Source organism: Theobroma cacao, chromosome 5, assembly GCF_053813885.1.
Source record: "Theobroma cacao isolate CCN51 chromosome 5, ASM5381388v1, whole genome shotgun sequence".
NCBI classification, from domain to species: Eukaryota; Viridiplantae; Streptophyta; class Magnoliopsida; order Malvales; family Malvaceae; genus Theobroma; species Theobroma cacao.
In genome coordinates, this window is record NC_142643.1 from 46439778 (window position 1) to 46456017 (window position 16240).

General features: G+C 36.0%; 3 protein-coding genes across 3 annotated transcripts; 2 read left to right on the forward strand and 1 right to left on the reverse strand.

Moving 5' to 3' along the window:
- Nucleotides 1–68: 68 nt before the first annotated feature.
- On the reverse strand, nucleotides 69–4388 carry LOC18600416 (putative E3 ubiquitin-protein ligase LUL4). Its single transcript, XM_007030841.3, has 4 exons — nucleotides 3785–4388; nucleotides 1334–1844; nucleotides 785–883; nucleotides 69–682 (listed from the first exon to the last, which is right to left on the reverse strand). The coding sequence occupies exons 1-4, from the start codon at nucleotides 4324–4326 to the stop codon at nucleotides 656–658; spliced, it is 1179 nt and encodes a 392-aa protein (XP_007030903.3). The 5' UTR covers nucleotides 4327–4388; the 3' UTR covers nucleotides 69–655.
- Nucleotides 4389–6202: 1814 nt separating this feature from the next.
- Nucleotides 6203–9066, forward strand: LOC18600417 (glycosyltransferase family protein 28). The gene is made up of 4 exons (XM_007030842.3): nucleotides 6203–6547; nucleotides 7295–7484; nucleotides 7885–7984; nucleotides 8516–9066. Exons 2-4 carry the CDS (start codon nucleotides 7305–7307, stop codon nucleotides 8770–8772), a joined length of 537 nt encoding a protein of 178 aa, XP_007030904.1. The 5' UTR covers nucleotides 6203–6547; nucleotides 7295–7304; the 3' UTR covers nucleotides 8773–9066.
- A 2138-nt stretch (nucleotides 9067–11204) lies between these two features.
- LOC18600418 (Protein kinase superfamily protein) lies at nucleotides 11205–14516 on the forward strand. The gene is made up of 6 exons (XM_007030844.3): nucleotides 11205–11793; nucleotides 12165–12409; nucleotides 12736–13121; nucleotides 13472–13604; nucleotides 13849–13938; nucleotides 14052–14516. Exons 1-6 carry the CDS (start codon nucleotides 11466–11468, stop codon nucleotides 14211–14213), a joined length of 1344 nt encoding a protein of 447 aa, XP_007030906.3. The 5' UTR covers nucleotides 11205–11465; the 3' UTR covers nucleotides 14214–14516.
- Nucleotides 14517–16240: the final 1724 nt, after the last annotated feature.

The following is a 16240-nucleotide window of genomic DNA, read 5'->3' on the forward strand; positions in this document are numbered from 1 at the left end:
CAGGCCAGCTGACATGAAAATCGAGGCCAGCATTTTGCTGTAAAGAACAATCCCAACCAAGATTCAAATTCTCAAAAACAATAAGCACAAAACCGGGATTCTTTTTTTCACTTTTGGATACTATTCAATGACAGGAGCCGCTCACTTTTGTCCCCTCTTCACAACAAAAACAATCTTCACCTAGACTTTAAAGACATTCCCAGTATCTTTCCCTTTTTCTGCTTACTTGCACACCAAATATTCTCTCTGCCTTTCCTGTTTCATAAGCCTCAGAGAGATTATGACAGAGCGAGACATGGAGAGAAAGCGAAAGAAACAAGGGTACAGCTTTAACTCAGTAGGCTTGTTTTCTTTCTAAAACAGTATGATGAATTTATTAGAAACATTTCCAAGCAAAAGAAAAATCCATGGTTTTCTTTGCATTGCCTGTGTACGTAAACTGTACCAGCAATGGGAAACTATACCAAAATTTCAAGTATAAACAAAGGCAAAGTGTTGAATTCTTTGGAAAACCTTAATCTTCACCAGTGAGAATCTCTTTAATGATTTAGAAGGAACTGAAGATGCTCATGAAGATTATATGTACTTCAAAAGCTGTATGAAACAAGGTCTCCCTCCAATGAGTCCTCTGCATTTTTTTTTTTCTGGTATCCTTCTAAACTGCTGCTGGCTTAGATTGATTCTGCAATACGAAATCTAGAGCTTGTAAGGCAATGCAAATGCTAAAGGCAAATCCTTCTGGATTTCTTCAGGAACATATAGATTTTGTTTTGCTTTTTCTTACTCTAATCTTTATCTCTATTAGTTCTTGGATGGGTTGGCGACAGACGGGACACCTCTTTAATCGAAGCCTCAATTGTTTAGCACATCCACTGCACATACACTGGTAAAGAAAAATTTGCATGTAATTCAGGAAGAGAAAGAGGGAGTTTATTTGCATAGGAAAAATATAATAACACAATAGGCCTGGATAGGTTTAGTTAAAAACAGTCTACCTGCAGATTGTTCAGACCATTTCTTAAAATGGGGTGTCAAGATGTTGTTTTGGTTAAACAGCCTAGTAAAAAGAGACTCTAATGCACTGAATGGTACAATCCAGAACCCTGGACTGTCTTTTCTCAAACACAACAGAAATGGGATTATCTTGATTGAGTCCGGTGCAAATAACAGTAAAACTGTAATGCTTCAGTGTCATGCAACCTAGATAAACACAATTCCCACCGGCTATAACAAATCAAGAACATGTTTTCCTAGCCTGGTATGCAGTTAAATGAAACATTCCTTAACTAGTTTACACCAAGAAAGATGGAATGTTTAAGATGGGGACTCTTACCATATGTCGACAAGGCAAAACAGCGGTATCTTTTGGCTCAGTCATGCAAATCACGCATGCTTTTCCTGACTCACTATCATCAAAACCTTGTTCACTAGAATTCTCAATTCCATAGATCTCACGGAGCTCGTATCGAATCCCCTCTATCCACAGTATTTGCCTGATTACTTTCACCTGAAAATGGGCCTCATTATTTTTCTTCAGGACAGCTTGAGTGATTTGAGCATGTGGAGACACGATTGGTGGAGGCTGATCCAGCCCTGCACCTGCTGAGAAAGATGGCAAACTTGCCTGTGCAGAGATAACGAGTGGGAAAATGTCTTCTTTCCTTGAGGGCTTTGAAAGAAGACCCAATTCAAAGAAACCAAGGTCAATTCCAGTTCCTGAGGGTTGACAGAATTTCTGAGCCAAGCCTTTCTGGAATGGAATTGTCTTAGGCATATATATTTCAGGATACAGTGGCATGAAGATGCAGTTGGGCCCTTCCTTGGCAAAGTAAAATATGGTGATACTGTCACCAAGACGAGAGGAAAACTGTTACATACTTGGAGTATTAACATATCTAATAACAGATAAGTCAGAAGCTTAGGCAATGGAAAATGAACAAGCCATTAGAACATATCTTATAATCCCAGCAAAAGAGTAGAAAGATATGATTAAGAACAAATTCATATCGGTTTTTTCCAAGTTCAATCATTCCTCAAACACTCCTGGTTTCAAAGCAGAAAATGAACACAATTCAGACAGTTCAGTTCATTCCTGATAACTTAAATAGAAGTAGAAGTTGCTTAGCACTAATCCATCAGTGCAATATTAACAGTTTGCAGTCCAACAACTTGTAATCCCAGTTCATCATAGGCACTTCATAGAAAGATTAAAGTTAACAACACAACAAAAAAAGGGGCAACATGGAAAGAGTAATTTGAAGAAGGTTCAGGTTGTGCAGCCAACAGTACATATGATCTGTTCTGTTAGGCAGACAAGATTAATAGCCAACTCAAAACTCAATGACAAATGGATGCAATTCAGCAAACAAATAAATAGACTATATTTACCGGGTAAATTTTCCCATAAATTTTCTCTGACTATTACTGATAATCGTAAGTGAAAAACAACAAAAGGTAGTCTTCTGACTCCTCTTCTAGTTATAAGAACATGGATCATATACTTGCAGCTTAGAAATCAGACAAGATATCATTTCAGTTCCTCATGTAATATCTCAATGATTTACAATACAGCTAGTACCATATGCAATCTTCCCTGTAAAGGAAACTACAAGATGCCCCTACAGCATCAAGGTAGTCATCTTCATTGGCCATACCTTGCTTGACCTTTAGGCTACAGATCAAGTAGTCATCCTCCTTGGCCCAAGTCCCACTAATTGTCACTCTCCCCCACCCCAACACTAAACTTTGCAAAGGGAATTATGGGCACTTGAATTTAAACGACCATCATTCAAGCATATAAAGAAATAGTTATGCATAAATAGAAAAACTATCAAAGTGCTAAGACAAAAGAAAAAAGGAAAAATCACCTCCTACGAAGACAGCTAGGTTTTTTTTTTCCAGCTAATCAAGTCATCTCACTGTGTACCCTGCAGTTTTCTTTGCCATAGAATGCTGTTTGTGCCTCACTCATACATTAGTATTAACAATCAAAGGTGCATACGCGTTGACACCTTTTTTGGCAGATCTTAAATATAAGATCGATACCTATCAAGTACAGTTTACTGTTCTTTACAGTGTCTCCCTTTCTCAAAGAAGCTTGAGAAGTGGAAAAGAGAGTTGGAATCATTATCATCCAAAAAAGTATGTCACCTCTATGAATTCCTCACTTTCAAGGAAAAAAAACTTAGCATCCTTCCCAGGGACAATATGATGAAACACTGAAACTGATAGAGACATAATTAATCTGCCAGAACACAATACACCAATTCCGTAAGGCATAAGAAATTCTAGAAGGAAATGAAATCATCTAAAACCTCATTGTTTCGTTTCTAACTTAACTTGTCAAAAACTTTGTTAATTAGTCAATCCTTAATGTATTACTTTCCAACTGATTGGCGTTTAAATTTGTCTTTGCTCCCAATTTTCTAATCCCTGTTGTTCAAACTTGACATGACCTCCAACCCTCCAATATATTACTCAATCCCTTGTGAAAGCAATGCTTTTGAATATGAACAGATTGAACTTCTAGACCACTTGCAAAAAGACAGCATTAATTTTCTTGATCACCATGGCCAACATAAATTCATAAATCAAATGTAAATCAATGTATAGCACAAAGCAAACAGAAATCATATAGAATCAACATTCATATACATACATATATATATATATATATAGATAAAACAGAAATCATCAGCATCCCATCAATGAAATCGAATATAGTTATCCAATGAATTATGAAGGCATACTTCCACACAGTATGGAAAAGCTGAAAAAGTTTTACCTGCCATCAACAAGAGCATCGAAAGTGAAAGAAACCAAGTAAGAATCCAGGCTGTTGTCATCAAGGAAAAGTCTTATACTGTCCTTGTGAATATTGACATCGTTCTTGATCTTCTTGGCACTTTCGTGATCAACATAAGGAGGTGGGGCCAACGAAAAGAATGGCGGAGCCATCAGTGAAGAAGAAGAAGAAGGAGGAGGAGGAGGAGGAGGAGGAGGAGGGTGGTAATGGTTTGGTGAACTGGATGAGGGAGAAGGGTGCGGTGCATTGGCTGCAAAAACATAACTACTTGCATGCGGTTGGCTTGACAAAGCAGCAGCAGCAGAAGAAGGAGAAGAAGGAGTTGGGATGGTTTGAGTAGAACCAGCATTGAAGTTGGTATTGTTAGTAGTTGAATTATTGTTAGTATCTATGGCTGCGGCTGCTGCTGTTGATGGAGAAGAAGAAGACGAAGATGATGATGATGGAACAAGAGAAGGAATCCGGGTTTGGGTTTGACGGCGGTGACTGGTTCTTCTTAGTTTGCTTAAATCATGTCCCATGGCGGAGGAAGAGGGTTTTGGCTTGTCGAGTTTCGAAGTTGGAAGACAGGATTAGAAGTGTTATTATGGTATCCTGACTTGGGAGGAAGAATAATAAACAACCAAATCAAATCACTTTTCTTTACCCCTTTTATTTTCCCTTTAAATTAAAATATTTATTTAACTTTTCATTTTTTCCATGAATAATTATTAATAAATAAATAAATAAAAAAGGAAAGGTTTGTGATTTGGGGGATTCTAGAGATTTGGTCAAGAGAGAAGAAAAAGGGGAAGGAATGAAATAAATAAGGGAATTTCCATTAAAATTATTGGACAATCAAAGTATTATATTCTTTTATCTATAATATATATATAAATAAAAATATTAATTGACAAAAATGGATGTATTTATTCATTATATATTATTTTAAATATCAATAAAATTATTTAATTCGTAAATAAAAAATCTAATAGTAACTTTCATCAAACTTTTTTTCTTAATTCTAATAATATTAAATTATTGATAAATTAATATTACAAAATCAAATATATTATTAGATAATCAAAATATTATGGATCTCATATTAATAAAAAATGGAGTGAGTTTTGATCATATAAGTATGGATCTTTCACTATCTATTAAGTATATCTTTTTTATTAGGAGCGTGAGTCCATAATTTATAAGTTTATTTAAATTCTATTTTTAGAATTTAAGGTTACACAATATTGGGTTTAAGTTTCGATCCGTGACATTTAATATCAAAGTAAACTCGAATCTTCATAGATGTGAGCAGAGTCAGATAAAGTAAACTCGAATATTTACAAATGTGAGTAGACCCGGATAAGGTAAACTCGAATCTTCACAAATGTGACTAGATAGATGTGAGCAGACCCGGATAAAGTAAATTTGAATATTTATAGATGTGAGCAGACTTGGATCTTCATTGATGTCGATCCTCATGAGAGATACAAGGATCGAGGTAATTCTAACTAATGTAAGAGTCTTTCTGTACAAGATTAGGTTTAAGTTTCGGCCTGTGACATTTGATATCAAAGTAAACCTAAATTTTCATGGATGTGAGTAGACCCGAATCTTCACTGATGTGTATTCCCATGAGAGATACAAGTATCGAGATAGATTCAAATTAATGTAAGAGTCCTTATCCTCAACGATTAAAGAGCCAATGAATGAGAGATACAAGGATTGAAGTAAATTTAAAATAGTGTAAGAGTCCCTTTGCACGAGATTGGGTTTAAGTTTCGACTCATAACATTTGATATCAAAGTAAACCTGAATTCTTCAAAGATGTGAATAGACTCAGATCTTCATTGATGTAGATCCCCATGAGAGATATAAAAATTTAGGTAGACTCGAATTAGTGTAAGAGTTTCTCTCTTTTACAAGTAAAGAGTAAATGCAACCAGAGCGTTACACAATTGGGTAACATAGGTAGAATGTCACGGATCTTATATCAATAAGAGATAAGGTGGGTTTAGGTATATTTTTCTACCACCTCTTTTAAGTTAGAAATGTGGGTCCATAATTTATAAGTTTACTTTAAACTCTATTTTCGATGTTTAAGGCCGTACAACGTTAGGTTTAAGTTCAAACTTATGACACAAGATACTTAATTTTTTTAATTTATAACTATATAAGTATAAATATTAGTAAAATTTTTTATTAATAAAAATAGATAATTTATTCATTATATGTATTTTTAAATTACTATTTTATATATGTTTTATTATATATTAATAAAATTTATCCTCTTTATAAATAAAAATTTTAATTTCAACTCTCATTAAAAATGATTTTTTAATTATTAAATAATTTTAATTAAAATTTATAAAATTTAATTGGGTTCAAACTTGACCTGTTGGGCTTTTACCGAATCCACCTAATCCGCTGAAGTCAGCCGGATATTCAATCAATACCGAGTCCGACCTCTCGTTCGCCGTTTTTTTTTTTTTTTTTAATTCTTTAATTTTTAATTTTTGAAGCTTTAAAGTAACTCACCCATGAAAACCATTCTCCCAAAATCCAGGTCTTGATATGAGAAATTGAGTAGTTTTAAGTATTAGATGTAACAAAACTGGCAGAAAATATAACTAGCTGATACCATAAAACATCGGCAATGTCCCAACGATAAGACCGATCGACGAAGAATCCGGTCCGAGTGAACCTTGGCTACGAGGAGAGTCAAGGGGAGGCCAAGCGGCTGCTACTCTTACGATTTTCAGGGTAAAGTGCGATTTTGATTTCTCTTGTTTTGCTCTTTGGGGATTAGATTGTTGTACTATGTTAAATTTTGAGTGCTGGAAAAAAAATAGCTAAATCACTTCAAATTTGCTGAAAATTTGCAATATTTTGCTCTTTGAACCTTGATTGCATCTTATTAAACAAGAAATTATCTAATTTATTGAAAAAATGGATTTAATTGGGAATTTCAGTTGCATCAGAATGCTGTACAAGGATAGCGTAATTATACCCCTTAAATTAAAAAAAGAAGAAGATTTGTTCGTTGCGATTATTTAATTTTCTTTTCTATATATTTGAATTTAACAAAATTGAAAAAATATGATCTTATCCTGCTTGAAAATATTCCAGACGAATTTATTTTTGCTGATTTCTTGAAGAAATGTTTAGTTCTTTAGGCTAAATATACTTATTGATGATGTTGGGTGATTACAGAATTCATGTACAGTGAGAAGTATAGGTTTTTTTTTTTTTTATGCTTTTTAGTGAGACATATTGCTGATTTTGCAAAATTTTTTGTGGTTTTCCTGAAGAAAAAATTGGTTTTTAGCCTGAATATGGTTGTTTATGATCTGGGTTGATCTCAGATTTCCTGTATATTGTGGAATCGTAGGTGATTCAGCAGAGTGTTTATTGTTGATTTTCTTAAGAAAGTTTGGTTTTTTAGCTTTGAATATGGTTATTTATGATGTGGGTCAATAAAAGATTTTGTGTATGTTGTGGGAACTGTAGGAGATTATAAATGGGAGAGGCCGAGGATGGTGTGAAGCCAAAGAGAGTGGTTTTTGTGACTGTGGGAACAACATGTTTTGATGCGCTTGTTAAAGTGGTGGATTCTCAGAAAGTTAAGGATGAGTTGTTGAGAAGAGGATATACTCACCTTCTCATTCAAATGGGTCGAGGGTCATATCTTCCTGAAAAGGTATATAAGAACTTTAGGTGACTAGTGGGTAGCTCTTCATTTTAACTTGTATAAGATAGTGATCAGTAATCTTTAATGGGAAAAAAAGAAGTGATTTTTGTAATTGCTTTGATCAAATTTGTGCTGTGGGTGAGATTTAGGGATATGAGTTCAAAGGAGAGAATACCTCTAGGGAAGCATCAAAATCTTCCAACAGGATTCTATGTTAAGGAATTCACACTTTTGTTGATAGGCCTGCTGGCAAATATGAATGGCTCAAAAATGTAATAGTAAAAATGGAGTTTTACTTCTTTAGATATCCAAATTTATGAATGCAACTACTTTTTTCTGAACAGAAGATTGCTTTATCTTCTTGTATTCTTATTTGTGTGATTTTCCTAAGGTTTATTTTTTAATGCAGTCTATTGGTGATGATGGATCTTTGGCTGTAGACTACTTCACATTTTCATCAAGCATTGCTGAACATCTGAGATCAGCATCTCTTGTAATCAGTCATGCAGGTGGCTCATGATATTTTTTTTCTTTTACGCTGTTATTATCCATCTTTTCTTGGTCAAAAGTTGTATATCACTCTCATCTTTGTTTATTTTTACTGTAAATATTGAGCATGCTTCTCGGTTATACAAGATCTGTAGAATTGTGTATTCCTTCAGCAAAAAGAATATCTGAGGATTTTGGCGTATTGCCAGGATCATATTATCATGTTCTTTGCATCGGCTAGATTGACCATGTATGGTTAGTCGAGTTGGTGAACATATTTACAATGATCTGATAAGAGCCTAACCCCTTGAGAGAATTCAATTAAATCTGTAAATACACTACCATCGAACCTGTTTGTCTCTCAGCTTTGATCCAAAGATGCAACACACAATTGAAATGGCACAATTTTGAATTTGTAACCTAAAGATTTGTTTCATTATTCTTAAATCCCATTTTATGGTTGTCATTGAGTAGTTCTGTGATAGTTGTATATTTTTAATTCTATAACTTCTCAAAAAATTGTTGAGGAACTGTTTCCAACTGTTGTGTAGGTTCTGGGAGCATATTTGAGACCTTGCGGCTTGGCAAACCTCTAATTGTGGTGGTCAATGAAGATTTGATGGATAATCATCAGAGTGAACTAGCAGAAGAACTGGCAGAGAGAAAACATTTATATTGTGCTCGTCCTCAGACACTTCATCAAACTATAGCCAGTATGGATTTGGAGTCTCTCCTTCCATACTCTCCAGGAGATGCCACACCAGTGGCCAAACTCATAAATAGGTTTCTTGGTTTTCCAGAAGATTGATGAGAGTGTATAGAATAAAACTTTCATTCAGAAAGTTAGCAAGCCTAGGGGAAATTTCTTGTCTGTACTTTATGTTCCAAAAAATGCAGTAATAGGCATTTGGATGTTCCATTGAATATATTCAATGGGCTTTAACTGAATATTTATATTGCAAATTTTTTCCGCTGGCAGAATAGTGCCTTCTGAGTTTGCATAGATGTCATATATTCTTACATATTGTCACCCACGTGACAGATAGTCTAGACACATGTACATGACATATATTCTTACATATTAACCTTTGGATAATGGAAATCTTCTGGCCTTTTCTGTTTAAAATTTGTGTTTAAAAGGTAGTGGTTTTGGCTGATGTCATGGTTTGGCTTTGGCTTGACAGCAGGTGATAATTAGTGTATGAATAAGTCGTGTCCTTCCTTCTTCAAGTATAGCAGAGTGTAAATACACGAAAAGTGCTATACATCTGCAAATGTTTGATCATAATTAGTAAGTAGTTACTATTTGATTGTATTTATCAGTGAAACAGTTGATGCAAAAATCAAGCAAGGGTCACATGATTTGCAGGGTTTGATGTCATTCACATCTGAAAGAGAGCTTTAGGTTGAGCTTGCAATGCTGTAGTATCTTGTTTTCATTAGTCTGGACTTGGTCCTACTTGAAATTTGATTCTTTCCAGCAGCAGCTATTAGTACCAAAATGTAGCAGCCACATGACTTTTGTTACTTATCGATGACGATGACCATCCCTCTGACTCGGAGAGGAAGGACTCAGGTCAGAGAGAGAGGCATCAGGGCCTACCCTTGCAGATAGTGATTTTCTTCTGTTTATAGTGATATTTTGTGATTTTTGCATGGCAAGGTTGGTGCTTGAATCATTGCTTGTACCGTCAAGGTTTCCATCCATGGCTAGAACTTTACATAAGAGCAAAAGCAGGATTATTCTACAAGATAATTAATGTTTGAAACATTTTCAAGAGAATTTTTCCCCACAGGACCCGCTGATTTCGGAACTTATGTCGGAAATTTGAACTGCTGTTTTGTCCCATGTGACACTAATTATGGAAATTGAACAATGCAAGCTGGATTCTGTCATCTGATGACCCTTCTATTCTGTGCTTATGGGATAATCCAGAGTCGTTATCAGGACAATGCGGAATTGGCATTGGAGACTCTGAAAGTCAAGCAAGTAGATGATGAGCTGGTGCATGGTAATCTCAGCATTTCACATGCAAAATATACGAAATAATATCCATTTAAGAACTGTTTAAGATAGTCACGCATGTCATGATTATTCAATAGTAACTTTCAGTACCATATAATGCATGTAGAGAATTGAGATTGAAATCATGAACCTGTGGAAGCTAGAGAACTCTCGTGATTGATACCGAGCCTCCATTGTTTAGTATAATCTTTCATCTCATGTCTATAAATTATAGTTTTTTTTCCTGGACTGTTCGATGATGGAATCCTGGTTTCCCTGAATTCTATGCAGCCATTGCTGATTTGGTTTGGTGCTTTTGTGTGCTCTGGGGAGCAGCACATGTGAGTCTGTGACAAGTCCATCAAAAAGAAAATCTCACTCTCTCTGTCTTTCCTCTTCTCTAGGTAATTAGGTTTACTGTATTAGACAAAAACAATTTGGGAACTTGATATTATCTATGTTTTTTGTATCATTTTCCATCTACAGTTCCGGATTAAAAAAAAAAACCCTATGAGCAAGATGGCCAACACTTCCATTTCAGATTCCTAGTAAGAAGTTTGTTGAGCTCTGTCCACTCTGACTGGACCATTTTGGTAAAGACAGCTCAGTTAATTTTCCTACCCAGGGGTCAAGCTACAATTTGATTGGTGGTAGTGATAAACTCCACCCTATCCTCTCTATCCTTCTTGAGGGGCAAGAAGTCATTTTCCAAACTTATCATAAACCACCCAAAGATTAGAATTGATGCAACTTTTGCACATTATATACTTGTGGTATATTTCTAGTCTGCAGGTAAATGAGAATAGAAACTCTTGGTATTCTTTTACTGCCGGACTTGGTGTTTACAGGTAAATAAGATTTAGGAATTAAAATTTTTATTTGATAACATAAAAATAGATACATGACATAAAATTATGAAAAAAAATATCAAATGGAAGCAGAAGATTTCTATTTGTTAAGTATAATATTTTGTTTGAACTGGGATTTAAGTGTTGGAAATGGATCCACTATTCAAACTTTTATGTGAGTTTTTTTCTTATATTTTGGGACTTGGAAGGTTCATCCGGGGAAGCAATGTGTGGGTCCTGAGATAAGGACACGGATGACACAAATTGAGCAAAATACAGGTCGATTATTAGCAAATGATTTGGATATAAGTAATTGATGTGAAATGGTGGCAAAAGCTTCCAATCTTTTCTGATACAAAGACAATGACCATTCCTTGGAAAATCACAAAAGAATGGACGAATGAAGTACATAAGACACTTGGTTTATCACGAGGGACAGAGAGAAGGGAGAGAGTTTTCTTTTGGGGCCATACAGGTAAAGTGGCCTCCTAGGAAGGAAACTCAACCTCCCTACGCCTACACATTCCTTCTCCAAAACCTTACCTTACCCTTCCTACCTCTCTCTCTCTGTCTCTCTCGCTTCATCTTCCTTTTTCCTTTTCATCATTCAATTTTTTTTCGTTGTTTGTTACATTGTTTTTTCTGTCCATGGAAGATAGCAACATTGCTGCTGCACCACCTGCAATGCCGCCAGGGCTTAGTACTGCTAAAAACCATACTTATCACAATCCCCATCGTTTCCATTCTAAATCACAAAACCATCAACATGGCACCAACCTTTCTTTAAACTTCATCATTATAATCATCATATCCATCATCTTAATCATTGCAGTGTTTGCAATATTTCTAATCATAGCATTGCTCCGGAGACGTAAGTCTGTCAGAAAGCATGGCAGTTGCAAAGAAAGTGGCAGCCTTAACAACACAAGCAGCAGGTTCATTGCTCATAATTCTATAAACCTCAATTCTAGTCCAGGTAAGTATCCATTTTCGAAACATGATTTTTCACATTCAACACTCATAATGCAGTTCATTAGTATCATCTTTTAGAAAACTGAACATGGTTCTTTAGCTGTCATCTCACTTTAAAGTTTTCAAACGGGTTTTCTGTTCTTCCTATGAACGAAAATAGATAAAAATGATTGAACATACCCTTAAGGTGATTTGGTATATTGAAATGGATTATATAATAGCCTTTGGACTCAAACTTGGCATTTGTAACATCATTAGCAGATCTTTTTCCTGTTCTTATGCTTCTACAACTTATAATTATTATTATGATTATTTGTTGCTTATTCTGGAATTTATACAAATTTTGATCTTTTGGGATGCCTGAAAATGGAGCAGATGTGAAGGCAAGGTGTCTAAATGGAGGAAGTATAGAGCGTACACCTCCAAGTAGATATAGAGGGGTCCAGGTTTTCACATACAAAGAGCTGGAATTGGCAACTGATAACTTCAGCGAGGTAAATGTGATGGGCAGTGGAGGGTTTGGTGTGGTGTATAAAGGAACCCTTGCTGATGGTACTGTGGCAGCAATTAAGAGGCTGCAGAGAGATGGAAAGCGAGAGGAGCATGCTTTCAGGATGGAGGTGAATGATTTCATTTATTAGCCTTGTTCCCAGCTTGTTTTCTCTCATTGGTATCTTTCTGGTTTTCTGTTTTTTCTTGTTTATAGATCTCTGCTTTGAGTCAGTTCTAATGATGCAACCTTGAAAAAAGCTTATTGTTTCTGGTTTTTAAAGTCAACACATTTAATTCTTAAGTTAAATTTCAGATATCTAACCATAAAGTCAACACTCTTATATTGTCATATGCATAGAAATTTTCAGCCATCTTTCATTAAAATACTCAAACTTGAAAGTTCTATTCAATCTTTGCACATGGGTTGAAATATAGTATCACACTTTTTTTGCAGGTGGATCTACTAAGCCGCTTGAACTCTCCTTACTTAGTGGAGCTACTAGGCTACTGTGCTGACCAGCACCATAGGCTTCTAATATTTGAATTCATGCCCAATGGCACTCTCCATCAGCATCTTCATCATCCCAGCAGTCAATATAGGCCATTGGATTGGGGAACCCGGTTAAGGATAGCCCTTGATTGTGCTAGGGCCCTTGAGTTCCTCCATGAGCATGCTGTGCCTACTGTTATCCACCGTGACTTTAAGTGCACCAATGTATTACTAGATCAGAACCTCCGAGCCAAGGTGTCTGATTTCGGAATGGCCAAAATGGGCTCAGACAAGACCAACGGTCAGATTTCGACACGTGTGTTGGGGACCACTGGATATCTAGCTCCAGAGTGAGTGCTCCATCATGTGTCATGCTTATGCATCTCTATTTCATTATCAGATTATTACTGCCATACTGATGAACATGCAATCTTATGCACAACTTTGCACATGGGGCATCTACCAAGGTCCTTGTTAGCCGGCTGTCATTTTCTTATTTAATAAAGATTGTTTGGGGAAGAGAAAAAAACCATACCCTTAGACCATTTAAATGACTTTCCAGGAACAATATTCAAAATCCAAAGCGTTCATAAGATTTTGGTTGTATTGGCAAATCTTACTGAACTGCATTCAAGCCTAGTGAAAAATGTATAGCATTGGCAAGAATGACTAAGCTGTTTCATGAGTTTTGGCACTGCAGATATGCCTCAACAGGCAAACTCACCACAAAATCAGATGTGTACAGCTATGGTGTGGTGCTTTTACAGCTTTTGACAGGCCGTGTGCCAGTTGATATCAAGAGGCCTCCTGGAGAACATGTCCTTGTTTCATGGGTTAGTGGCCAAAAACCATCATTCTCTTTCCTAGATTCCAGCAGTAAGCTATACAGGCAGTAATAAAGCTTTGATCTTATTAACATCTTAAGAGCTTTAGTAAAAAACTTAACCATGTTACTTCTTTCAAATTGAACTTATAACTGCAATGTTCAAAGACGACTAGAGGCACTACCTCTGATTTCAATGTCATGAATAGGTTAAAGATTGTTAAGTAATGCTCCAAAGTTTGATAATTTAACAGGCACTTCCGAGGTTAACTAACAGAGATAAAGTAGCTCAAATGGTTGATCCAGCTATACAAGGACAGTGTTCAAAGAAGGATCTAATTCAGGTGAAGTTTGCTTCTATGATATTAGTCTTGTGCTTGTCACATATTATCAAATCAATAGCCTCAACCGGTTGGTGGCTAACCTTGTATTTATCTCCCCATATTTTGTTCCTCAGGTAGCTGCTATTGCTGCTATGTGTGTGCAACCAGAAGCTGATTATCGACCTTTAATGGTAGATGTTGTACAGTCAATGATCCCTTTAGTTAAAAATTGCAATTCCATTAATTCCCCTGGCTCCTCTAGAGTTTATCGTCAAACCTCTACTCCCAAGTATTAGTGCCTTTGAGACTCGAAGAATCAAATAATTTTTTGCCTGTTCTTCTGGTTGCATAAAAAAGCAAAAGCATCTACAATGTACTAAACAGCCTTAGCAACTGCAGTTACTTTCAGTTCTTGGAGCCTCAATTGAAGCTTGCCTAAGAAGTAGAAGCATGTCGCATCAAGTGATACTTGTGCACACAAATCAGAAGGAAGTGATTTTCCAATGAGCCATAGACAAGCTTCTTGACATTCATATTCTTGTAGACCGATGTAAAATTTGTTATAAAAAAGGATTAATAAAGGAAATATTATTTTCTTTTTCAGAAATGAAAATTTTGCCATGCAATTTTGTAACTGTTTATAATTTCTTAAGATGCAAGTAGATGTCCATGGACAATTTCTGGTATTCAAGAGTATCAGCATTCTGCAATTGAACAATGCATGGAGCAAAGGGCAGGGAACTTTGGGAGTCGTGACGTGGACTTCAGAATCAAACAAGCTTGATCAATGCCTTTATCACTAGGCTGATCAATGCCTTGTTGGCTCCACATAAAAGCCAGAATCTTCGGACAGTACACTTTGTCTGATGCTGTGCAACTACTTGTATGTCTTTTTTGTTCTTCCGGACATAAGGCCCAGAGAGAATTACTTCTTCTAATCCTAGATATGCCCAGAGGAGGTATAGGAACAAGAATTCCATCTTCCTTCATGAAAGGAGAAACCCAAAGAAAAGAGAAAAAAAAGGTTGGCAGGAGCAGAACTTAGCAGTTCTTTAACAAAGTGAGAATGTCAGATTGGTTAAGAGAATGTTGCTATAGGATCTTTTATGTTTAAAGCTATGAAACTAGTAGAAAAACCAATAAAGTTGGAATCTATAGGCCCCCAGAAGACTCATTGGGAAGAGACAAATTATGGTTAGTGGCAGCAAGGCAGATAGCAGAAAGATAGAGACCTGTTATTGATATTGAATCCAGTGCTGTTGGTGAATCAAGGGCCGTATCCTGTGGAAAAGCACAAGACCTGAGACAGCCAAAAGAGGGATTTTACCAAAAACATATCCGTAGTTTTCATGGTGAGGTACAGCTTACAAGACATGAAGCAACAAAAATACAAGTGTCACAAAATTAAGAGCATGGCAGGCCAAAACCTAGGCTATACGTTCCTATGAGACTAAAGCAGTGGGATGCGTTTGCAATCTTGCAAGGTTTTTGAATATTCTTGTTGCTCCATCATTTTCGCTCTTATCTGGAATTTGGACAGAGTACCAGCAGGAAGCTTCATTGAAAGAAAGTGCCGGGAATTTTTTGTCAGAACAGAACAATTCACCATTTCTCTGGACTTAAAAATCTTGGGGTTTTGTTTTAGCCCATCCTGCTAATGGTAAACCTAGCACATGGCGAGAAAACCTTAGAAAAGAATTCATTCTTTTATACAGAAAGATGAGAGAGAATTGGGTGAAACATGGTTTGGTGGCCACTAGGCACTAACCAACAGGAAGTTGTTGGGGAATTGTTCTCATGAGATTTTTCTCTCTTACTGTTTCTTTTTAAAGAAAGGAAACAAACCTTCTTTAGTATTTAATACATAATGTTGGGTTTCTCCAAGGCTATCCACTGATCTAATCTTGGCTCTGAAGGATGAAAACAGGCAGCCTAGGCTATCAACCTTAATGTCCGAAAGCAAAATGTGAAGAATGACAAAGAACAGCTGCAAAAGATATTATCTAGTTGTTCCATTTCAACATAAACCTGATTAACATTTGGGATACAGAACATTAAGCAGGTGATTGGCACTCGGCAAAACATTGGAACACTTCTATAAGAATCATGGTCGCCAAAGACAATCACGTTTCTTTGAATTTGTCAATTAATCACAGCGAAGTTTCATAGTTAGAATCTCTGATTAAAACAAAATATAAAAATCATTGAGGGTAGAGTAGCAGCAGGAAGTAACACTCTTCTGGCTTTGGTTTTACATCAAATGAATCAACTTATGATGCATGTTCTACTCAAAAGAGTAAATACCAGTGAAAATATCACTGCA

Coding starts and splice junctions, on each gene's coding strand:
- LOC18600416 (XM_007030841.3), bottom strand. CDS start 4,326: ATGGGACATGATTTAAGCAAACTAAGAAGAACCAGTCACCGCCGTCAA. Junction 1,845..3,784: donor GATGCTCTTGTTGATGGCAG/GTAAAACTTTTT, acceptor TCTTGGTGACAG/TATCACCATATTTTACTTTG. Junction 683..784: donor TAATAGAGATAAAGATTAGA/GTAAGAAAAAGC, acceptor TTCGTATTGCAG/AATCAATCTAAGCCAGCAGC.
- LOC18600417 (XM_007030842.3), top strand. CDS start 7,305: ATGGGAGAGGCCGAGGATGGTGTGAAGCCAAAGAGAGTGGTTTTTGTG. Junction 7,485..7,884: donor GGTCATATCTTCCTGAAAAG/GTATATAAGAAC, acceptor TTTTTAATGCAG/TCTATTGGTGATGATGGATC. Junction 7,985..8,515: donor TCTTGTAATCAGTCATGCAG/GTGGCTCATGAT, acceptor ACTGTTGTGTAG/GTTCTGGGAGCATATTTGAG.
- LOC18600418 (XM_007030844.3), top strand. CDS start 11,466: ATGGAAGATAGCAACATTGCTGCTGCACCACCTGCAATGCCGCCAGGG. Junction 11,794..12,164: donor AAACCTCAATTCTAGTCCAG/GTAAGTATCCAT, acceptor AAAATGGAGCAG/ATGTGAAGGCAAGGTGTCTA. Junction 13,605..13,848: donor AACATGTCCTTGTTTCATGG/GTTAGTGGCCAA, acceptor ATAATTTAACAG/GCACTTCCGAGGTTAACTAA.